At 38.1% G+C, this 25,664-nt stretch overlaps 1 protein-coding gene and 1 long non-coding RNA gene across 3 annotated transcripts; both read right to left on the reverse strand.

Moving 5' to 3' along the window:
- Positions 1-3,630: 3,630 nt before the first annotated feature.
- LOC308682864 (single-pass membrane and coiled-coil domain-containing protein 3-like) lies at positions 3,631-4,281 on the reverse strand (the record flags this gene model as incomplete). Its single annotated transcript, XM_081352803.1, has 1 exon — positions 3,631-4,281. The coding sequence occupies one exon, from the start codon at positions 4,279-4,281 to the stop codon at positions 3,631-3,633; it is 651 nt and encodes a 216-aa protein (XP_081208929.1).
- Positions 4,282-15,303: 11,022 nt separating this feature from the next.
- LOC308682513 lies at positions 15,304-25,564 on the reverse strand. Of its 2 annotated transcripts, none has more exons than XR_014029156.1 (4): positions 25,385-25,564; positions 17,252-17,355; positions 16,595-16,670; positions 15,304-16,247 (listed from the first exon to the last, which is right to left on the reverse strand). It is a non-coding gene; the product is annotated as an uncharacterized lncRNA (long non-coding RNA). The 2 variants fall into 2 exon arrangements; XR_014029157.1 differs by having other exon boundaries at positions 15,318-16,247; positions 17,252-17,352; positions 25,385-25,426.
- Positions 25,565-25,664: the final 100 nt, after the last annotated feature.

Genomic DNA, 25,664 nt, shown 5'->3' on the forward strand with positions numbered 1-25,664 from the left:
TGAATAAATAGGCAATAATAAACCTAATGTCCTAATGTCCTGACTGTAAAAAAAATAGGTCCTTCCTGAGAGTAGCCTCTCGCTGCATCCTGCGGTGGACATTTTTTTTTTTTTTTTATTATAACAACAACATTTCAGTCTTTCCAGTTCACATTCGTTATAATAGTAACAATACAATACGTTATAGGTAAAAAAAAAAAAAAAAACATGTTACTAATAAAGAAAAATAAATTTATGACAGATTTGTATCCCATGACAAAAATAGGTCTAGTGACATTATCCATTAAACATTTCTGAATGAATGTTCATTACTGATATGCATTTCTTGTTTGTAATTAATTTAAGAGACTTAAAATAAAAATCCACCTCTATCAAAAACAACTTAAATGATGGTGAAGAATTCTGGAATTTACATTTATGGATATGAAACTTGCCTAACAAAATGTAAAGGTTTATTATAGTTTCTTTTCTTTGTATTCAAAATAAGCGATAATGTTCTTCCCCTCAATGTTGATTTTGTGTTTTGTTTTAAATAATATATAATTCTCAAGTTCTTTCCAAAATGCATTACTGTATGAACAACCATAAAACAAATGGGTTACATTTTCAAGTTCATTTTTACAAAAAGTACATTTGTTATCAACATCAAGAAATCTTGAAATGTACATCTTAGATGGGTATATATTATATAGTATTTTTTACTATATGTTTTACTATATTTTAAGCCATGCCTTCTGCCAATTAATATTCATAAAAATAGCATTCCAAAAAAAAAATCCCTCTAGGTATTATGTTTTTGGCATTGTAGAAACATTCTCTGATATGTTTATTAGTACATTTTTTGCTTAGAATGTCAATACCATTTATGTAAAGAATGTTAGGAGTAGTGCGTTGTACATTTTGCTCTACATAGCTTTTCATTAATTATAATATTCCACTGGGAATAGAGTTAATTACTGAGCTAAATTCTTTAAATTTTACAGGGAAAGTTTTCTGTGTAAGAAAGTCTTCATAGCTAAGAAGTTGACCATTAGGACTAAATAAGTCTTTTAAATAAATGATATCTTTATCTATCCAGTTTTGTAAATACAATGATTTGTTCCTTTTAATAATACACTCATTGTTCCAAATGATAGATTTATGTGGTGAAAAGTTGTGTGAATAACATAGCTTCCATGCTAACAGAGCTTGTTGATGAAATTCCGACATCTTAATTTAGAAATACTGTAATTACAAGACAGTAAGAACTTGAGACCTCCAACCTTCTTGAATATATTATGTGGAATAAAATTCCATAATGAATCTGGGGCTTTTAAGCATTCCTTTAACCATTTAACTTTAAAAGTATAATTTAAAGGGCACCTATTATCCAAAATTCACTTTTACATGGTGTTTGAACATAAATGTGTGTTGACAGTGTGTGAGCAAAACCACCCTAGAATGATAAAAATCCACCCAGTGTTTTTTTTACAATCTCAATAAATTATAAGCACTGTCTCTGAACGCCCTGTTCTGAGATTGCCCTCACTGCGACGTAGAAATGCGCTAAGCCCCGCCGATGTGGTTTGATTGACATGTGGTTACCCCGCCCCCGGTGATCTGTACACCATCGCCATTGTTTCAACGACAGCCGGTAATGTCTCCTTATATGTAGGTGTTCTGTAGTGGGATGTAACTTACATCCCACAACAGAACACCTACATATAAGGAGACATTATGTACAGCATGTAAGAATGGACATAGCAGTCTTCACTGACATCAGCCACTGAAAACACAGCGGATGGATTTTATTTATGAAGAAAAGGCGCCACTTAAACTTCCTATACGTTTATGTTTGCGAGAATCATTTTCTGACTGACTGTTTAGTGAACGAGGGTCAAAGTTAATCCAAGTGTGGATCGTTGCCTACTGTTCACGATCCAACGTCACCTCCAGAAGAAGTAAGTGTATTTTATGATTTTTGAGCAAATAGTCATTTCAATGGATGTCAGCCAGTTCAACAACAATGCGTCTACGTGCTCAGAAAAAAAAATGCATTTCAGAACAGCACATGAATGAAATGTTTAACTGGCAAAGCTTTAAAGCAAATGCAAATAATAAACTTTTGTGATTGTGAATAAGTGCAGTGTCCCATGAGTAACTCTGTCGCTGCGTTAATGTACATCTGAATGTACGTCGAGTTACAGGTCAGGGTCAATGGTTGGACCATAGTTTGGGGGCCCCCTAGTGGCGGGGCCCTAGCAGTCACTTAGTTTGCATGTAGAGATGACCGACTCCGAGTAATACTTGAACTATATTCGGCATGTGGCGCATGTTAATGGGTTTCAGAATATCTCTGTGTTTCTGAGAAAGTGCTGAGTCATATCACATATTAATTGTTTTAAGAAGAATATTACAATAAAGCAGAGTCAATGAATACGTGCAGTCTCGCTTAAATAATTCAGCCACATGTACAATAAACGCTTAGTCGAATAAACAGTGAACACATAAAATAACTTGTCAGATACAGCAAGTGGATCAATTTAATCTTCTCAGGAAGACGCACAAGCAGGTAAACAGAGGAATGGCTCCTCAGTGAAGTGTTGAAATAACTGTGCAGAACCAGAATATCTAGACCTTGCAGACACCCAGGGTTTTTTCCCAACATCTCTGAGCAACATCTCTGATTGGTCAGCTGAGCTCAGCTCTCATTGACAAACACGATTCAGTCAGTAACTGAACCCAAAAGCAGCTTTCCTTTTGCCTTGTGAGAGCCACTTCTAGGAGTTGACATGATTTCATTTGGATTTAAATTTGAATTTACTATCAAATGACAACACCCAAATGAGGCACTTCTTGCTAATATTACTTCATTAGATAAACCTTCTGATGTCGACACAGTTATAATAAAAGACACCACTTCCCTTTTTGACAGCATACCGTATAAACAGTGTCCCTGTGGCCTTATTTTAGTTGTAAAAGTATTTAATAAAAAACATAATTTAATTATACAATGTAACTTATCTTAAAACGTTTCATTTGGTATAGTGACGCAAAGATTCTTTTAAAAAACACCTTAACGGGTAGAAATTCTCACAATGTTTCTGAAACATTGTATTCTTGTGAATCATAAAGGTTTTGTGGCCACTGAATATTTTAAATTAAAATGGTTTATTAAAATAAAAAAAAACAAATAAAAAAAATCAGGAAATTAGTAGTAAAGATATTTCATTACCTTTACTAGTCAAAAATGTGAAATGTAAACTACATATTACTCCATGAAATTCAATATTTTCTCAAAGATAAGGAATCATACGTTTATAACATGCACTCAAAATCTTCTTCTTTAAGAAACAAGACAATGATAGAAAATATAGGAATTGTGATTTATTTTCAACTGATTCTGAGCATTTTTTCTCCAGTTTGCAAATCAAACAATGTCATCCATCTTAATTCCATGCATTTCTGCATGCTTAATAAAGTGTAATGATGAAATCAAAGTTAATATTTACATGTTATTTTAAATTACTGCAAATATTTATGTCACACAGAAAGAAACATGAGTATACTGTATCTGCAAAGATTTATACAAATAGAACAGCAAACATGACTTGCTAAAGTTCAAGATCAGATATGAATGTGGAAGCAAATTCACTTCTTCTCTGAGTATTTAAGTAGAAACTTGACTTCGTTTATGGCATCCTGGTATTCTTTAGATGCTGGCTTGTATTCTGCCAAAGCCGCATCATATTCTGCCAGGGTCTTCTCCAGATTAGCACGCTCAACATGCCCTAAAATGGCTGAAACAATCATATCAAGTAACACCCCAATCACGATGAAGGCACAAAACCCTCCTGCAATTCTAGCACATGTGGATATTAAGTTACTCAGAATTATTTTATTTGTCATTAGATATCTCACTAGAAAAGCGGCTGAAACAGCACAAACTGTTGCAAGAGATTTTCTAGCTTGGTTAAAGCTTTGGGAAAGAGGAGACAAAGTGTGTATTTTCTCATACAAGGAAGGATCCAGCTTCTTCTTCAGCTCCTCGTCAGTCACCTTGACTAGTGCTTGGATTTGATGCACACGTTCAATCATCACATCACAGTTCTCCTTGACAGTGGCTTTCTCATCCAGGGCGATTGGACTGAAGGATGAACCCAAGTGCTTATTGACAATCTCAGTGAGACTGTTGGTGACTTCAAAGTTGGCTTTCATCAGATCAATAAGCTCTTGACTTTTGCGGATGACCTTCTCCCTTCTTTCAGGATTTCCAGGGTAGAGCCAATCACTCATAGCCATTTTCCTAAATGTTAGGGTCTTGAAATAAGACAGAAACAATTTTATAAGAAACTTGTACTTGAACTATATGCGGCATGTGGCGAATGTTAAAAAGGTTTCAGGATATCTCTGCATTTCTGAGAAAGTGCTGAGTCATCATAACTATTCACATAAAAATTATTTTTAAGAAGAATACTACAATGAAGAAATAAATTAGCACTTCAAGACTGAGATTGATATATAAGGTATAAAGCGCAGTCAATGAATATGTGCAGTCTCGCTTAAATAATTTAGACACATATGCAAAATGAACACGCTAGTCAAATAAACAGTAAACACATCAAATAACTAAGTCAGATACAGCAAGTAAGTGGATTAACTTACATCTTCTCAGGAAGGCACACAAGCAGGTAAACACATGAAGGCTCCTCGGTGAAGTGTTGAAATAACCGTGCAGAACCAGTATATGTAGACCTCGACGCCCCAGGGTACTTTCCCAACATCACCAAGAGCAACGTCTCTGATTGGTCAGCTCTCCATGACAAACACGATTCAGCCTGTAACTGAGCAACGCAGAGATAACCCCTTTTTTTTCAAGGCTTGCACCTTAGAGCCTATTTCAGGTTTTGTGTTCTCGAGCCGCCAGACACTGTTGTTGTGCGAATGAGCAGCCGGAGCGCATTAAGGGTTTTCTGTTAGAACGGTGTCATGTTAGCGGCCACTAAGTAATTAACTAGTGATCTTTGCAACAAAAGTGAATCAATCAAAACTAACTTTAGCTGGACAATAACTTTATTCTAGAGCTACTGTAAAGACAAACAATCTCTGTTACTGTAATTTCCTATTATCACTGTAAAGGTGCTTTGAAACAATCTATACTGTTAAAAGCACTAAAGGAAGGTGACTTGACTGAAACCAAAGGCAACTTTCCTCTTCTTCTTGAAATAAACAGAGATAGATAATGCACCAAATTTCTTTTCAGGTAAAGTGGACCATCCTTACTTTATCAACAATTTAAATGAACTTGTTTTCATATTTTAAAGGCTTATATTCAGGGGTGCACATAACTGTTGCGCAGGTGCGCGTGTGTGGTGAAAATGAACGAAGCGCACCAGAAAACTTGGAGGGATCAAAGTGCTTTTGAGTAGGCCTACCAACATTTTTGGGGACACGGAGATGTTTACTTACTGGAGTATGATTTTTCTCCATTTCTGGTAATATCATGATTAAACTTAAAAAATATTTAACCCCAAAAGTTAAAATTGAAAATGTGAAATGTCAATTTTCCATCCAATTTAATCACATAAATCCAACCTAAAAGTTAACATTTTATTTAATCTTCACCATCATGTTCAGTTGAAGTGAATTAATTAAATAATTGTTATGTGAACTGATGAACTGTGATTTAAGATTGTGAATTAAAGGTACAATATGTAATAATTTTTGTAATAAAATATCCCAAAACCACTTGAACAGTGTTTCCTGCAGTTGTGTACTTACAATATCCCAAAAGTTCCCAAAGATTTTTAATTTCAGAGAAATTCCAATTTTAAATAATTGGCCATCCCAGGAAAAAATGTTCACTTGTTACTGACGTAATATCCGCGTTATCCCTGGTTTCTGCTTGTACTCAGTAGCGGTTTTAGGCAAGGGCGAACCGGGCAATCGCCCGGGGCGGCATTTTTGGGGGGGCGGCACCGCCGGCACGAGCAGAAAAAAAAAAATCTGCGCCGCGAATCGGTTTTCTATTATCTATCATTTCACTGTGTGGGGAATTGGCATATTTGCGCCCTCTGCAGCTGCAGGCGCCCCTGCTTGCTGAGAAGATGCCGTGCACAGCAGCTGTTTGTTTGAGAAGGGGAAAGGGGAGGGGGCGCGGAGGCGCGGGCGCGGATGACAGTTCACCTCTGGGTCTCTCCCAAATGGAACGGACAAGGGGGGGAAATATAGTTATCGAAGTCAGTCACACCTCGACTTTCTTCCAAATAACGCACATTTCATTCATAATATTATAAATACAGGCCTCTATATTTCCTGCACAGTTTTGTTTTTCTGAATGGTCTGAATGGCTAATAAAAATAGGTAATACAAAACGATTACTTGGTCACCACCACCCAGGTGAATTGGTTTAGTCTTGACTTCTGGTCGTGACTCGTGAGTGACAGTTATGGGGGGATCAGGGGAAATCTGTTGATTGTCGATGTCGAGTGCCAAATAAGAGATGGACAAGAAAGGTCAAAGCCATCAGGTGCCCAATTTAGAAACGAGCGAAAGATAAAGGTATGCAACTATGTTTTCTCTGTATGATTGCGGTATCCATGTCATGAATGAAGGGGCAATATTAATTGGTGGGTATAACTCTTATTTGTTAGCCTTTTTGCTAAATGCTGCAAAAATGCTTTTCTTACTTAGTATTTTTGTCTTGTTTCCAGTCCAAATATCAATCATTTCTTAAATAAAGATGCATAACGTTATTTTACTAAAGTAGTAAAATGACATAAGATATTAAATCTTGTTTTCTGGAGAAATAAATAAAAATTGAGTTTTTGCTTAAAACAAGCAAAACATTATCTGCCAATGGGGTAAGAAATATTATTTGGGAGGGGGGGGGGGTCTCGCCCAGGGTGTAATTCAATGTAGAACCGCCACTGCTTGTACTACCATAGTAACCATGACGACAGACATGGACAACTGCGTAGTTCGTAATGTCTAGCTGCACACTGTTGTTGTTTTGTTCAAACATTATGGACCATGGCAAACAGACTTTAGGGGAAAAAGAGAACTAAAACGAGGATCAATATTAGCGCAGCGTTTTCGAGATGCAGAGAGCTCCACGTCCTTGACAAACTTCGACTCGACGTCGCTTCTACATGTACTTTATTAGACAGGTGAGTAAATGTACATAAAAAAAAATGTTATATAGTTCAACATGATGAAATGTTAGAATATGATCTGTATGTTATTCTAATGTTGATCTAGCTTACAGCTAGTCTCATATAGCCAAAAATGAACACATAGAATAACATTATAACTTTCAACACACTCAAATGCAGTTTAGTGTGATAGTGCAGACGAAGTGAAACAGCGCTGCGTTACCTCACAAGTTTCATTTGTCTAATAAACTGACCTGTGCGAGTAGTAATTCTGCACTTGCGTGTAGTTCGGTAGAATGAAATGTCCTTGTTCCTTTATATCCGCAGGACTCGCATGTGGCGCTGATACCGGTCTCTTATGGCGCTTTTCCACTGCATGGTACGGTACGGCTCAGTTCGGTACGGCTCACTTATGGCGCATTTCCACTGCATGGTACGGCTCGGTATGGTACGGCACGCTTTGGTGCCTTTGGCAGATCCAATTACCTAGAAGCCTATGAAAGAGTGAGACAGCTCTCAGATTTCATCACAAATATCTTAATTTAATCTTAATACCGTATTCATACTGGGAACTATATTCTCACAAGGCGAAGCACTGCTACTTGGGCGGAGTGATTTGCTCGCAGCAGCTGAGAAGCCCCGTGGTGAGGAGCAAAGAGTTTGCTCAGAGTTGGATCGCTCAGAGTTAATCGACATGAATTATCCGATTTCTTGACAGGCCAGACAGGACTATTAGTGGTTGATGAAGTTTGTCTGATGATTCCTTCAGCTTCCAATCTGCCACTATCTCTTCCACGGCCTCTTCTGTCTTGCTTCAGGTCAGATAGGGTATTGTTTATGAGAGGCATGTATCGGTCCCTCAATAACAACGGCGTCAATGTTGGCTTTGCCAAAATCCAATTTATGTTTAGCCCAAACATCTGGATATAAACTGCACAGAAGGCCCCACACACCGTCTTTTCCCCAATCTCTGATGATTGGTTTTGCTGTTTAGCCAATTTAGTGATACCTCCTCCAACTCCTTCAAATTCCATAGTTTCATCTGTCCTAGGTAGGTTCAGATCTGTTATTGAAATCGCTGCTACTGTGTCGACTAAAATGTCACATGGGTGGCCCCCTATTAATGCATTAATGAAAAGACGATTGGGCTCTTTTCTTACTAATACAGGGGGCCGCTGATTCCTATTGCGGATGCATAATTCCCTCAATGAGCTGACGGACTTGTGCCTCAGTCCACGTCTTCCTGTGAGAGGTTTTATCATGGTTTTTCGCACTGACCTGTCTAAATGATGGACCTTGACCTTCTGCTCCACCTCCTTTAGCCCAGCAATCTCTTCTTGAGTGGCCATGCTTTCCACAGCTGCAGCAGAAAGTCATCCTCTTCTTTGTGTCCAAGTTGTATTGAGCTGTCGCCACTCCTCTTCGATTTGGCTTGTTTCCTTCTTCCTTGTTTGATCTCATAGCCATCTCTAGGTGGTCACCCCATTGCATAATTTGGTCAAATGTCTCATCTGGATTGACTCCAAGTGATAAGGCTTGTTGGTATTTCGTGCTAAATCCATCCACAAGTGTGTCAGTGAACTGTACATCATCTCTGTCAGGTTGTTTCTTAGCACAGAGAGCCCATCTCTCATAAGTATTCCACTTACGCAGAGCATATTCACCTGGAGATTCATCATCCTTTTGCTTAATTAATGTCACTGATGTGAATGTAATTTTACCACTGCCCAAGATTTCTTGGATTTCTCTTCGGAACTGATCTAATGCTTGCCAAAGACCCAGGGGTCATCCCTGGCCATCTACCCATTGGGCTGTTGTTATCGACGCTGACAAACATTCCCATCGATCTCTTGGGATTTTAGCTTTCACAATGGTGTGTATGTCTCTTAATGTCATTTGATGTGCTTCAACCAGAGAGTCTAATTCTCTCCAAAACTCTGTGTTTGGATCTGGTCTCTTCAGAGGAGGCAAAGCTGTGAGAATGGCTTGACGTTCTCCTGGTGTGAATGGTCTCTCTTCTATAAAGAGTAGTAAAATCACGCACATCCCAGTCAAGTACGGGTGCTGGATCTCATATAAAATACGAAGTAACAAAGTAAAGATCCGCAAACCGGAAAGCTCCCATTCACAAATTTATTAGTGTGACGTTTCGGGCCTTCATACATGAGAGATGTTAACACATGTGCTATTGACTCAGTCCAGGAAGTCAAGTTATCTGATGACTCCTTTTGCAACAGCGCTAAGACTGTCATAGTTGTGTCTCCCGAGTCAAGAACCAGTTTTTGACCTCGGGTTTTTGTAGTTCCTCGTTTGTCATATTCTGCTGAAATTCAGCTTCAAAGAGCTGACACAGAGTTCAGCAACAGTGGAATGCTACTTATTCCACCACCAAAACTAAGATTGGACATTCTTGAAGGCATGGCTGAGGAAATCTTTAGGTAATCAGCATACCCCACTGGCAGCTGAAGCCCTAATAAATGCACATCCTTGCTTGAGGGAAAAAGGAACTCGCACTGGCCATGAAGGATGGAAACATTATCTAAAGATTAAGATGTCTAATTTTCGCTCTAAACTCAGCAAGATTGTTCACCCTGAAATCTCTGTGAATTCTCATAGGAACAAGCGTAAAGGTCAGGGTAAAGCTTTCTTTTCCTTCCTTACCTCCCAAAAGGAGAAACAGCAGAGAGCATGGAGAAGGAAAGAATTGCTCTCTTAACTGACGTGTAAAAGATAAATAATCTTAATGGAAAAGCGCCAAACAGGTACAACTTTTACACAGTGGAAAACCAAACAAAGGCGAGTCTAGGCGAGCCGAGCCGAGGCAAGCTGGTACTGTGTAGTGGAAAAGTGCCATTTAAGGATTATATTTTCCTTTACATATAACAGGTGTTATTTTTTTATTAATGTTTTTTATTTTTACATATAACAGGTTTTCAAAACTTTTTACATATGACAGGGTTTTAACTAAAAATGTTTTTTAACATAACGTTTTCTTCACATTAACATTTAGGCCAGAACTAGGTGGCCTACTCACTGCCCCAGCTGCCTGATCAAGCTATCCATGGAGTATGTTGAATGCCTAAAGACGATCTCCCCCAAGATTGTCCAATCTTAGTTTTAGTGGTGGAACAAGTAGCATTCCACTGTTGCTGAACTCTGTGTCAGCTCCCTGAAGCTGAATTTCAGCAGAATATGACAAACGAGGAACTACAAAAACCTGAGGCCAAAAACTGGTTCTTGACTCGGGAGACGCAACTATATGACATTCTCACCCTTGCGAAAAAAGTATACTTCAAGTTCATTTTATGAAGTATACTTGAGTAATGTTCAAGTATATTTTTAAGTATACTTTATGTAGTAAGTATACTAATGTCAATATGTACTAGTAGTAAACTTGTAAGTGTACTATTTTAATGCCGCTTGGGACTAAATTGGCCCACTTGAAGTATATAAAAGTATATGTTTAAGTGTACTATAAGTGTAACAGTAGTAAACTTTAAGTGCACAACTAGTTCATAATTACGTTTCTCATTTGTACTGCAAGTGAACTTATGGGTAGTTCACTATTGTAATACTATTTATAATAGTTTATGTAATAGTATTTTATACTACAAGTTTTCTTTAAATGAACTTAACATTATACTTATAGTTTACTATTTATATACAATTTTTGCAGTTGCAGTATAGGCCTGTACTAATATGTTCAAATGTTATTTTTTATACTTGAAAAATACCTTTAACTCTACTTTAATTTTAAAAAACATTTTATTAGCTTGCATCCTTTTTATCAACACTTGAATGTCGGTAAGTTTCATAAAGAAAGGCAACATTTTAAACAAAATAGTTGAGAAAATCACATTTTTGTCAAAGACTACACGCCTTGATCAGATTCAGAACAATGATCAAAACACAGATGGAGTAGATCGAGTCCAGCACCCCCACAGCTTCAGTCGTCTTTCCTTCATGGGTTACGCTTCATTTCATTTCATCTTCAGCTCTTCCACGCGAAAGTTTGTTACTAGCCTATATAAAGCTGAACATGTAAGGCTAGTATGGAAGCTTGTTTCCGCCACAAAATAAAAAAAATAAAAGATAATTGCGACTTTTCATCTCACAATTGCGAGTTTACATCTAATAAAGTCAGAATTGCGAGATGTAAACTCGCAATTGTGAGATAAAAAGTCGCAATTATCTTTTAAAATGTTTTATTCAGTGGCGGAAACAAGCTTCCATAGGCTAGTTTATAAGACGGTGTGTAATATAATGTTTTTAAAAAAGTATTTAATAAGCTACTCAATCAAAATAGTAAACACAAGTACAAGCCAAGAATACTTAATTATACTTTTAAGTATATATCGATCAACAAGTACAGGCCAAATATACTTAGACTTTTCTGTCAGTATAAGTCAAGTATACTTAAGTGGAATTTGAAGTATATTTCTGAGAAGTATATAAAAAGTAGACTGAAAGTATACTTTCTTATTTTTAGTTTAAAATAAGTATACTAATAGCACACTTGAATAAACTACTTTTTCGTAAGGGCAGCGCTGTTGCAAAAGGAGTCATCAGATAACTTGACTTCCTGGACTGAGTCAATAGCACATGTGTTAACATCTCTCATGTCAGGAGTATCAGAGCTACAGGTTGAACCGGGTGAAGGAACAGGAATGGTGGAGCAGGCAGGTGCATCAGGTGCTGCCTTTTGCATGCTAGAGTCATCAGTTGATATAAAAAATCAGTTTCAGAATATCACTGTCTTTATTTTGACTGGTTGATATGAGATTCATGTATTCATTTCCAAAGTCTTTATCTTTGTATTGGAGCCTGAACTTTTGCTTCACCCCAAAAACTGTCATTATTTCAAGGACAAGGTCATCCACAGACGTCCCCAAACTTCTCTGAGGAGGGTCGTAAAGCAGTCAGTTTGGTTGTTCCCTGCTGGTTTGTCGTTTCAGGGCGCCGAGGTGCCTGCACATCTCAATGATCCTCTGAGGAGGGTCATAGAAACAATTTAGAACAACAGAGATCATTTCTCTGTTAACACACATGCCCAGGGCAAAATCTCCATTCTGAACAGATTCAGCCTGGATCTCCAACCTCTTCTATATTGTCAGGACAGAAAAATGCAAACAGGTAAAGTTTGTAAACAGGATTTATTGGACAGAAGATTATTCAGCAGGTGATAGTGGAGCGGCTAAGTGCTTATGTTTGGCAGAATCGTTCAGTTTATGATACAAGCGTGAACATTGGCATGAGCAGTCTCCATGGGTCACTTGACAAGAAAATTGTCCGAGCCACTTGAAATTTCAAGATGGCGGCCATTTTTCAAGATGGCCGACATCTTAGTGGAGCAGTTAAGTGATATAGTGGTTTATTTGGTGATACAAACATGAAAATTGGCATGAGCAGTCTCTGTGGGTCACTTGACAATAAGCCACCTACAGCTACTTGAAATTTCAAGATGGCGGCCAATTTTCAAGATCAATTAGGCTTAAGAAATCATTTAGTTGGTGATACAAGCATGAAAATTGCCATGAGTCTAATTGCTCCACTAAGGTGGTGGCCATCTTGAAAAATGCCACAAACAGGACTTTAATATCACCAACCATTCCCATGTTATTACGGTGTATCCATATAAATGGCCCACCCTGTAGTCTTATTTACATTTGATTATTCAATTATCGAATACAATATTACTGAATACAGTTAGACTTGCCTGAAAACCATAAAGTAAAGTCAAGTCAAGTCATCTTCATTTATATAGCGCTTTTAACAATGTAGATTTACAGAAATAAACGTATAATTTAAGGTAAGATTGTTTTGGCTTTATAGCGGTTCTTTAATAAAGATATTTTCTAGCTAAAGTTAGAGTTGATTCGCTTCCGTCGCAACGATCATTTGTTATTAAATTAGGGGCCGCTAAGACGACACCATTCTCTCTACACAAACTTTAAACGCGATCCTGTGAGAAATGCTGATGGCCTGGATTCGGCAGGCTGCGGGAAAACCTCGGGATAAACAAAGACACTAAAATTAGCGTAGATGCCATTTTTCTCATGATGTAACGAGTACATCAGGATTTATGGGAAGTGTTCCCGGTTCCGGCTGACCTATCTATGCAGCCTAACATTGAATTATAGAAGTCTATAATGTATTATGTGAATGCTAGGTCAAAGAGATGTGTCTTTAATCTAGATTTGAACTGACAGAGTGTGTCTGCTTCCTGGACAATGTTAGGAAGATTGTTCCAAAGTTTTGGTGCTAAATAGGAAAAGGATCTACCGCCAGCAGTCGATTTTGATATTCTAGGTATTATCAACTGGACGGAATATTGAGATCGCAATAGACGAGAAGGACTATAATGCGTTAAGAGCTCGCTCAAGTACTGCGGAGCTAAACCATTTAGTGCTTTGTAAGTGATCAGCAATATTTTAAAATTGATGCGATGTTTAATAGGGAGCCAGTGCAGTTTTGACAGAACCGGGCTAATATGGTCATACTTCCTGGTTCTGGTAAGAACTCGAGCTGCTGCGTTTTGAACCAGCTGTAGTTTGTTTATTAAGCGTGCAGGGCAACCACCCAGTAGAGCATTACGGTAATCTAGCCTTGAGGTCATGAACGCATTAACTAATTGTTCCGCATTTGTCAATGAGAGCATATGACGTAATTTAGATATATTTTTAAGATGGAAAAATGCGGTTTTACAGATACTAGACACGTGACTTTCAAATGAAAGATTGGTATCAAAGAGCACACCCAGATTCCTAACCGACGACGAAGACTTAACAGAGCAGCCATCAAGTGTTAGACAGTATTCTAGATTATTACGTGAGGAAGTTTTTTGTCCAATAATTAGAAACTCTGTTTTTTCAGAATTTAGAAGTAGTAAATTACGAGTCATCCAATTTTTTATATCAGCTTTGCATTCTGTTAATTTTGTGAATTGGTAAGTTTCGTTAGGTTTTGAAGAAATATAGAGCTGAGTATCGTCAGCATAACAGTGAAAGCTAATTCCATGTTTCCTAATGATATCTCCTAAGGGTAGCATGTACAGAGTAAACAGCAGCGGTCCTAGTACTGAGCCTTGAGGTATGCCATACTGAACTTGCGATCGATGAGACATCTCTTCATTTACTGCTACAAACTGATAACGGTCAGATAAGTATGATTTAAACCATGCTAGTGCAATTCAACTAATGCCAACATAGTTTTCTAGTCTATTTAAAAGAATGTTGTGGTCAGTGGTGTCAAACGCAGCACTAAGATCGAGTAACACTAATAGAGAGACACAACCACGATCGGATGATAAGAGCAAATCATTTGTTACTCTAATGAGAGCTGTCTCGGTACTATGGTACGGTCTAAATCCTGACTGAAAATCCTCGCAGAGATCATTTCTTTCAAGAAAGGAACACAGTTGTGAAGATAAAGCACTACTTATTTCATTTGTGATGACGACAGCTTGTAGGATAAGTGTGCCATGTAAAGTGTGAGTACCAGCATCTCCAGGTGCTCCTTTGAGAACCAGATCAAAAAAGTGATGTGCACCCCTGCTAATATTCTGCATCTACATTTTGCTCTCATCCTTGCCTCGCTCCACAGATTGAACATAATGCCTCGTCTTCTTGTCTGCTCTCTCTTTCCTTTCTTCTATCCTCTGGCTTAAATTTGTTGACTTTAATTGACTCACTTCTGTTTTCTGTCAATGTCAATTTATTTAATCAATTTGAATGTAATTACTGAAGGTTAAAGGTCGCTCACTTTACCTGAATCCCTCTTAAAGTGGGCACTTTATCCAACATTCAGCCAAAGTGGCAATATTTGAAACCCTTACAAGAAATCTAACAATTTTTTAAAACATGTTATTCTTTGCATTTTATTCCTTGTTAACTGTTGTAACAAACAGTCACAATAATATTTGTATACATTTGGAGAGCAACCATATCATTTAGAAAGGAAAATCTTAATAAAAGTTAGTCTAGTATTTATTTTAGTGGTTTTATTGACATTGGCACAGAGAATTGTGAAATTTTACTGGTGTCTAAAATCTTGCTATTACACTGGCCTTATTTACAGCAAATTAATATGGTGATCTAATAATTTGCTAATTTTGCCTCTAGTCACAATGAACAGGATTTTTCAATAAAAAAATGAAAATGGAGAACGATTTAGGTACAGAGCAGTGGAAGCAGTTTCTCTTTATTTAATTTGCACAGCACACAAAACACTGGATGACATATGGCTGTTTGCAGCACTACAATAACATATGCAATCATCCATTTCAATTCAGCCTTTGTGTTATACAAAACAAGCGTAAGATAACATTTAAATCCTAGCCTCACATTTTCTGGGATGTATAGAAGGCATAAATATTAATGATGAGGAACACCTTGCAATTCACAAACCCTGATAAGTCCCATCCTCTCAGGGAAAAGATTGTTTTCTACATATTTTCAGATATGATTTTGACGTAGGCTTCGACTTCTCCAGCAATATCATCGTAGGCATCGCAGGGTGGCTTCAGAATAGAGATGCCGTCTTGCACTAACAGTATGGCATTACTGAGGTTTGTTTGCTGGCTCCCTCGTTCACACAGAAGCTTAGTGATCTTTTGACTGCTCTTCACCAGGTCTCCCAGTTTAAACGACAGAATAGGCAAATTATGCTCCTCGGTTGGAGGCTTTACATTCTCTAACTCACTGTTTGCCAGCTGAATAGCAACTAGTGGAAGAAAAATATTTCCAAAGACTCCCATTTGGTCCGCATGAAAGTCCCTTATCACTGCAGCCTTGTCTTTCAGTGACACCCCAGTGAAGGCAATCTTATCATAAATATCAGGGTCAATGATCTTACGGATAAGCTTTTCCTCCCCTTTAGAAACTTCAAGAATCGTGCACATTGCATCTCTTACTATGGCACAGTTGTCCTTAATACTTTTACTTTCATCTGCTACGACTGGGGAGAAGCTTATTCCAAAGTGGGTATTTATTATGTTCAACAGTCTGTTGGTGATTGTGAAGTATCTGTGTATGTAGTGGTGGAGAGTCTGAGTAGATCTGATCAGTGGTTCATTCTCGTCCGTAGAGACTAAAGACTGAATCCTGGTGGCTGCGGCTGTTGGTCAAGAGGAAAGAACAACACAATTACACTTTGTTGGCATTTGTATAAATAATCTGTGTTAATGCCTTTTTGAATTGAAAAAACTTTTTTTTTAGGTTTATTCTGGACAATTTTGTCGTTTGTTAGAGCAAGACTGTATTACACCACTAATTTAAACTGATTACGCAGTGTATAACCTTTTTATACACTAAAATAAAAGGTAATGGTAATGTTAGTTTTATACACTAACTACCCCCCCCCCCCCAAAAAAAAAAAAAAACTGACTAAGAATAGTTAACATTCTGAAAAATATGAATAAATAATTCATAAGTAATACTCTTCAACACAGTATGTATACTTGCCAGCAATCATTTCTGAACATCTTGTTCTAAGATTTGTAGGGAAGGGATTACTCCACATTTTCCTTTATATTAGGGTCTAGAAATGAGACAGAAACAATTATATAAGAAAACTGGAATTACACAAACACTGATTCAAGTGACAGACACTTGTGCATGTTAACATATTATATATAGTGTGTGTGTGTGAAGCATCTCAAAAGATAAGTAGGCTAATACAGCATAAATAATCCATCTCTACACAACATTTGCCAGTAAAGGTTTCTAAACTTCTTCTCAGTGGCGGACTTGTAATACTTGAACTAGATGGGCGCATGTTAATGGGTTTCAGGAAATCTCTGAGAAAGCGCCATCATAACTAATATCACATATTCATTGTTTTAAACAGAGGCGGACAGAGTATACAGCTTCATTACTTGAGTAAAAGTACAGATACCCCTTGCTAAATTTTACTCAAGTACAAGTAAAAGTACTACAGTCAGATGTCTACTTAAGTAAAAGTACTAAAGTACTTGTTTTTAAAAGTACTTGAGTATCAAAAGATATTTTTAATGTCATAAACATTATAGAAAAGCCATCAAAAAGAGAAGGGGAAGTAAAAATCAGTAGCTTGGGGTGCAGTAGCTGAGGCAAAGAGGTGGAGCACCTTCTCCCTCTCACCTTGTCCGAATGGAGCGTTTGTCCCCTCCTCGACAAAACCCCCAAGGTTCGTTTTAGGACCGAGGTCGCTCCGACAGGAGCTCCGCACTCTCCCTGGGAGCCTGCTAGGGAGTAAATTTTATATTTTTTAAAAACGAAGTTCCCTTTAGACCATTTTAATGATCTCTGGGAAGTGAGATCGATTGGAAATTAATCCTAGCTATCGCCGTTAGGTCGCTAGCAGTAATAAAGTAATTAATTATAACATTATACTAGCGAAACCGTTTACTGCCAGTTGCCTACTACAATAAACTAAGTAGGCCTTAGTCTGAAATCACTATCTAGCATTACGCCTGTTTTACAGTATTTGTGATAGCAAATGTCTTAAAGGGACTTTAAGCTGTCACAGCTGAAGCAGTGCTCCAGACTGGTAACGTACTTGGTAGCGACTACAATTGTCACTAAATGCGGAACAAAAGAGCTCTACTCATTTGAACCGTAGTGCACGGACCATTTATCAGCTCGGCCCAGCGGCGCGAGCTCAGATATCGGTCACACGCCACCACAACAGCGCTGTGATGTGCAGTGAGAAGCGTTTGAATTCGCTGAAATCTCAGCTGAAAAGAAAGATAACAAAGTGCAGATATTCCCAACAACATTGAAATGGGAAACATTGTGCAACAAATAAACGATTAGTTCATGATTAGTTAAAGAAAGTTGATGTTTTCCAATACACAGATTAACTTGATTTACTGTAGTAACAAGTTAAGGACTAGTTTACTTTTCTGAAAATATTTATTTTTTTCTGCCTAATTCTAACACAGAAAGGAGTAAATGAAAGTATTATGCTGCTGGATGACAATGGTTCTCAACTCTGGTCCTGGACAGTGTACAGTAGTAGCCTACACATTTTGGATGTCTTCCTTATCTGGCACCGGTCTTGGAGTCCCTCTACTAACAAGCTGGTAAGTTGAATAATGATTAGAGATACCAAATGTGCAGTGCTGGGGCTACTACAGATCCAGGTACAGATAATTACTTATGTTTTTTTTTTTTTTTCAGCTGTCTTCCGTAATTTCAATACAGTATTTTTTAATTTCAATATAGTCTGAGCTGTTTGATGACTGACAATGATTGAGTGGCAAAAGAAAGCAAGAAGTCCTCACAGCCAAGTCGAGGAGTTCATGAGACACACACCACCTCAACAAACTGCAGTGCGTGGAATTGATCCTCTGGAACAAAAACTATCGAAGAAATCATTAGAGAATATCCCAGACTTCACAGTTTTCTTGGAATGGTGAGTTTAATATGTATGCGCATGACGTAGTAGTGGGAAGTTCGGATCATTTTACTAACTCGGATCTTTGAATCTCGTTCATAAAAATGAATAAATATTTTTTTAAGTCATTTCGTTAATTTCAGCAGAATGTATTTAAATGTTACATGTCAATAGCCAAATTCCCCAACGTTCTCCACGTTTCGAGTCTATCGACTTCGGGTTCGAGTCATTTCTTTCAACACGTGACAGCTACATAAGCTGAGCTATGCAATCAGTACCGGATACAGAATTGAATAGTTTATCTCTCGGGTTCGAGTCGTTTAGTTTTGTCACGGAACTGTTCTTATTAGACTATATATATACATATATATATATATATATATATATATATCAAAGTGGTTTGCCCCATCATAGATAAAGTTTAAAGCATTACCAACTCTTTAGTACCACATCCATATGGAAAAGAACCATCATAACAGAAATTCTTAAATTCTAAATTAAAAGAAATTAAAAAGCTATAATTTGAGACCAAAAACGTAGCATGTTACTGTTAAAAAATTAGTAACTCATTTATGTGTCCAGCGCTGTCATGTGACAAAAGAATGAAAGACTCAGAAGAATCAGACCCGAAGACTCGAGAGATGAACTAATCTTTTCTCTTTCCGGTACTGACAGCATAGCCTCTATGAGACTGACAGGAAGAACAAAAGACTCGGACCCGAACCCGAAGACTCGAGATGAACTAATCATTTCTGTTTCCAATACAGACTCGGTAGTCCCGAGTCATCAGGGGCGTAGCACCAAATTTTGGGCCCTGGGTACAAACAATCTTGCTGGGCCCCCGTACCAAATACCATAATGATACCAATGGGTGGGGTATTGCATTTTTATAATAAAAACATTTAAAATGTAAACAAAATAAGCCACACTCTGATTAATATATTTTGTTTTATTGTCAAAAGTACAAGTTAATTGATGATTATTTGTCTGTTTAAAATAAATGCAGACTATAGAATCACAGGGTACACTAACCGCCAAACTAGACATTCAGTCTTTGAATTACGTTTTTAAAATAAGTCATTTTCAATCATTAAGATGTGCATTAAACTGAGAACAATACTGTACTTAAATGTAAGAGCGTGCGCGAGCTAATTTAATGCGGTAAAAATAGGCGCTAACGATCTGTGTTTTTGCGGGTGTTAGATTTTGACAATGGAGGGAAATATACAGTGTTTTTATGTAAACTTCTGATTTTTGCAGTGTAAGGTTACGGTTAACACCTTTAAATATTACATAAATGTATTATTATGTATTTTTATTAAACTTATTGAGTGTATAAATCAGCAGCAAAAAGTAATTCTTGAAAAAATCTGCACAGTAATTTTATCAAATCTACACGTTAATAAAAACAAATTGCTATTAGTACTCTTATAAAATTCAATCAGGCAATCATACATTTCTCAATTTTATATTTATATATTAATGTCAAGAATTTAGAAGTGTATTTATATAGCCTACGCTACACTAAACAGAAATAATACACAATTAAATTATGCTTATTTTAAATGTATTGAGCAGGCTAGGTATAAAAAAATATAGGCTTTGAATAATCTTTCAGTGCGCAAAACCATGATAATATGAAACGCTTCAAAACAGAGCGCGTATGCGCATCGCGGGTGCAGAATGATGTGCTCAAAGCGGCATGGAGTCACAGCAAGTGTGCATTTAAAAGTTCACGGCGCAAAGCGAAGACGTCGAGCGCACAAATCCTTGTGTATATCTGTCCAACAGTTTATTGATCATTTGTTTCTTCACAGTTTTATATTCCAGTTATTGTGCGTTTGATGCCGATTCATAACGTTAGTCCTTGTGCTGTTTGTGATCTAACAGGCACACGGGTAGCGAGTCGTTTAAAAACAGCAACAAACTCCAACAAAATAAAGCCATTTTATGCAAATCCACAGCCTTTCTCTACAGATCAAGCATTATAATGTTAATATATCATATTGGAGAGAGTTTTTCCGTGCATCCTGCTGTAACCGGTAGAGGCGCGCGCGCTGTTTGAATAACGTTAGCTGCGACTGAATGGAGAATGATTGACAGCCGCAGAGGAGGGAAAACGAGTTTCCGTAAACTTTAATGATGTAAATAGACGTCTGTCCCTCACATTAAGCTATGGAATGGCTTCAGATGACTTTGTCACCCAAACTGACGTGAAAAAAGCGCGAGGCGCCGAAAAGCGTGCTGTTTGCATCCCTGTATGTAGGGTGTGATACTATAAAGTATTGGTATATTATTCAAACAGAGTACGAACATAAATGTATGCAATTCAACCTGGAGTAGATATTTATGTTAAAACAATGTCAATGCTCGATGATGCATTTGGAGCTCACCTTTCTTTAAAAAAAACTGAGTGAGCAACTGCTTGCCCTCATTTGCCTTTCTCTCTTTAATCTTTTCTTTTCGTTTTTGAGACACTTATTTTCCTTTCTTAAGGAAAGACATGACTCTTCCCCTGTCTTCCTAGTTCCTATCACGGATCACTCCAGCTCCTGTCTCATCAACTGATTCACCGCGGGTCCGTAGCAGAAGCACCTGACCTGCGGGTCGTACCATTTACATTGATTCGAGAGGGGTGGTGGGGCCCTGCACAGCATGAAATGGACTTTTTTATACCAAACCAGTGCCTAACTACAAGTTTAGTTTTGCACAGGAACTTTTTTATTTGTACATAAATGCTATGCAAATGTTAGTGCATGTATATGTATGTATAGAAAACTGACTTCTAAGGGCCCCCCCCTGCCTCGGGCCCTGGGTACTCGGTACCCTTTATCCCCCCAGTCCGACGCCCCTGCGAGTCATATTAAAGATTCGTTCAAAATAAACGAATCATTCATGACCGACCCATCACTAAAGTACAGAGAAGCAAATGGAGCCCATAATTGGATGTTTTTAAATAAACATTGACAAAAAACTATAAAAGTTTTTGGGCTGGACGATATGATATATATAACATTGATAGAAGTGATCACCCGGATTTATATTGTCGTTATATAAAGCGTTCACAGGCAAATTAGTTTTTTATTTTTTATTTCCCCGGTGTTGAAATCAGGCTCATATAAATATCAGGAAACATGATTCCTGGCTGCATGTCAATATCCACAGATCACTGGATCTTTGTTAAGTTGTAAGAAACACTATATCGAGTCCAACCTTTAGTTTAAACTGATAATCGTTTGTTTTACTCACGTTTTCGCAGTTTCCCCTATTAAATCCAGTCACGCAGCAGCTCTTCGGCGGGAAAGTGATGTCAGTGCATACCCTCTATAGGGAAAGGGTGTCTTATTTTGGAAAATTGTTTTGGCTGTGTCTAAGTGCATATGAAATTAGGTTCACACACGTGTGGTATAGTTGAAAACTGTTTTTTTCTTTTTTTTTCTTGTCTTTCAAAGATGATCCCGGAGAAATGGCCTGACATCCTTCCATCATCGCCATACCTCACAAATGGAAAAATGGTGTGTCCAACATATGCTGAAATGAAGCGCAGCTTAAATGACATTTGGCCTGTAAGTAAAAGCAACACTATCAAATCAATTTTGATAAATTACACTGCTCTTCGGCTCATGTTCATCCACTTTTTCTTTTCTTCAATGATTCCGCTTGTTAATGGGATTGTTCATCCAAAAAAAGAAAATTCTGTCATGATTACTCATCCTCATGTCGTTCCAAACCTGTAAGACTTTCACTCATCTTCAGAACACAAAAGCAGATCTTTTAGATGAAATCTGAGAGATTTCTGTCCCTCCATTGACAGTCTACACAACTACCACTTTCAAGCCCCAGAAAGGTAGTAAAGACTTCATTAAAGTAATCCATGTGACTCCAGTGGTTTAACCTCAATTTTATGAACTGGCGCGAGTGCTTTGTGCAAAAATACATAATTGTTGCGTTCACGCTCTTGTCGTCTGCTTTCGCATTAACACAACATGTTAATGTCGAGGTGCTCTCGTGAACATGCGTTTGAGTTTAATATGTTGTAAATAAAGTGATAAATTATGGTTAAGGGATAGAATATACTCATGTCACTTCATAAAACTGAGGTTGAACCACTGGAGTAACATGTATTACCTTTATGATGTGTTTGCTACCTATCTGGGGATTAAAAGTGATAGTTGTGTAGCTGTCAATGGAGGGACAGAAATCTGTAAGACTCATCAAAAAGATCTTTATTTGTGTTCCGAAGATGAACGAAAGTCTTACAGGTTTGGAAAGACATGAGGGCGAGTAATTATTACATTTTTGGGCGAACTAACCATTTAACAGCAGGTGTAATGACTAATTAGAGTGACCATAATTTAATTCAATACAGCACTGCTTTGATGTAACTTTTTCATAATTTAACACTGTTGATGTTGTCCCAGTGCATGCCCAACTGAACATTATTTATTCTTTTAAGGTTGGAGACAAGTGAGAAACAGTGAGACAAGCCCGGATCCACATGACTTGATGTGTTTCAAAAATGTTTTACATCTATGACATAAACTATTTCAAGACCTCTGCACTCCCTTTTGGGAGTTTTTGTAGCATGCAAACTTTAATATATCTGGAGGAGTTCCTGCCTCATTAAGAACTTTGATCATCATCATCATTAGGTCCAGTAGTCAACATATGTATTTTTATTTTTATTACTCAAGGTATGTTTACACTAACACATCAATGCATTCAGTGTACAGTAAAGACCTTTTAATAAAGTTGTGATTAGGATTTATTGTTATTAATTAGTGTATTCTGTCCATATTTGTATAGATTATTGAATTAACGGTTATTAATGTGTAGTTCTAAATTTAGTGTTCATTTTGAATTTTTGTGTGCTGTATGCTGTACAATTGTATGTATGCTATGTGCATTTTTGTGTAGGTTTTGAATGTGTACTGTTTGTACATATTTGCATAGGTTTTGAATTTATTATGTGTGTTGTACACTTGTGCATTTTGAATTTATGTACACCATTATGTATATTTACATTAAATGCTAGACTTCCCAATATATAGTTTGTAATTGAAAAATATATTTGTTGAAACATATGTATTGTTTATACAAATAAACAATCTGTATTTGAAAACAATGTGTATTATTTATTAAAATAAGGTCATAAATAAAAATTAATATTTAACTCAACTGTTGGGTTATTTTAACCCAACTGGAGTTTAACCCAATGCATTGGGTTAAAATAACCCACAGTTGGGAAGGTGCTATACCAATCCACAGTTGGGTTATTCGTTGGGTTATTTTTAACCCAACGTTTTTAAGTGAGCCCCCATCCTCCCACCCACCCGCCTGCCCGCCCGCAGCCACCGCCACCGCCACCTTTGCGGACATCCATTTCAGACGGGCCGTCTGAGTCTCCCGAGGTCTCGTGTTGACGCGCAAATGTGCGAGCAAGCTGCCCCTCGACCGGCACGTCCGAAGCTCCAATCGACCGGACACCCCAACTTAACGGCCCGAAGGAGAGGGTGCGCTCCACTGGGCCCCAGGCAACCCTGAGGCACCTGTTTTCCATTACCTTGTCCGATAAGAGTGTCGTCTCCCTCCTCTACAACACCCTGAGCGCCCTTGTTTGGACCGTCGTTGCTTCAGCAGGAGCACCAGCAGGTGTACGGATCTGACTTTGACCGGAGATGACCCGCCCTCCCTGGGGCTGGCCCGGGAGGTCTGCGAGCATGGAGCTCTTCTTCAAATACAAGATATTTTTATGAGGAGGAATATCCTCCAGTGTGTCTTTCACCCTTAGCTCACCCAGGATGGTGCACGCTCACCGGTATGCACGCCCTGGCACCGAGGGACTGGGTGTCCAAACCAGACCCTATTTACTGGAAGTCTCGCCCACACAAAGTGCACTTTCTCTGGGCTGGGTCAGGCGGTTTCCCCACCCGGTCTGACCACCACGGTTCTCTGGTCCGTGTTCCTTGTCTAAGCGGAGCATTGCCTCCACAAAGACCCAAAGGTCCGTTTTAGGACCAACTTTGCTCCAGACGGAGCTCCAGCGGTGACGGACAAATCAGAATCTGGCCCAGGAAGGGCCACCCTCCTTGGGCTGGACAGGGGAGGTCTGACTGCATTGAGCTTCCAAATGTATCACAATATTTTGGATATAGTTATTTTTTTTAGGAGGAATTTCCTCCAGTGTGCCATTTACCCTTAGCACGCCAAGGGCGTTGCACCTTCACTTGGATGCGCATCGGTGGGTCATAAAAAAAATGTGCTTAATTGACCAATCCCCATGATTCTGTTACTAGTCCGACATTAGTTTTGGAATGTGTGGTTGTCAAGCTAGCTGTCAGGATTCTAACTGTTACAACATGTGTTGTTATGGAAGTTTCAGAGTGGAAAAAGTAAGTGGATCAGTTTACCCCCAGCTGGTTCACTTTACCCCCAAGCTGGGGTAAAGTGAGACACAAGACCACTTTTTAAAAACCATTCATATTTTCACTGCCCTTCATCCTGAATACATTCTAATAATTTCCATTGCTAGGAAACATCCTGAATTAATGGGAAATGTGTAAATTTGACTGATATATCATTTTAGCTCACTTAGAGGGGAACAAATGTAAAAAATGTCTCACTTTACCCCACTCTCCCCTACTCCCCAAAAATGATACTTGAGTTAAGTACAGATCCCTCAAAATTGTACTTAAGTACTGTACTCAAGTAAATGTACTTCGTTACTGTCCGGCTCTGGTTTTAAAGAGAATATTACAATAGAGCAGAGCAGAGTCAATGAACATGTGCAGTACGTAGGCCTATGTACAATAAACACACTAGTCGAATAAACAGTAAACACATCAAATACAGCACAAGTAAGTGGATTAACTCACATCTTCTCAGGAAGGCACACAAGCAGGTAAACACATGAAGGCTCTTCAGTGAAGTGTTGAAATAACCGTGCAGAACCAGTATATGTAGACCTCGACGCCCCAGGGTACTTTCCCAACATCACCGAGAGCAACGTCTCTGATTGGTCAGCTCTCCATGACAAACACGATTCAGTCTGTAACTGAGTAATGCAGAGATAAGCTTTTTTAATTTATTTTTCAAGGTTAGCACCTTAGAGCCTATTTCAGGTTTGTGTTCTCGAGCCGCCAGACACTGTTGTTG

Source organism: Scardinius erythrophthalmus, assembly GCF_964197995.2.
Source record: "Scardinius erythrophthalmus genome assembly, chromosome: 22".
Taxonomy (NCBI): Eukaryota; Metazoa; Chordata; class Actinopteri; order Cypriniformes; family Leuciscidae; genus Scardinius; species Scardinius erythrophthalmus.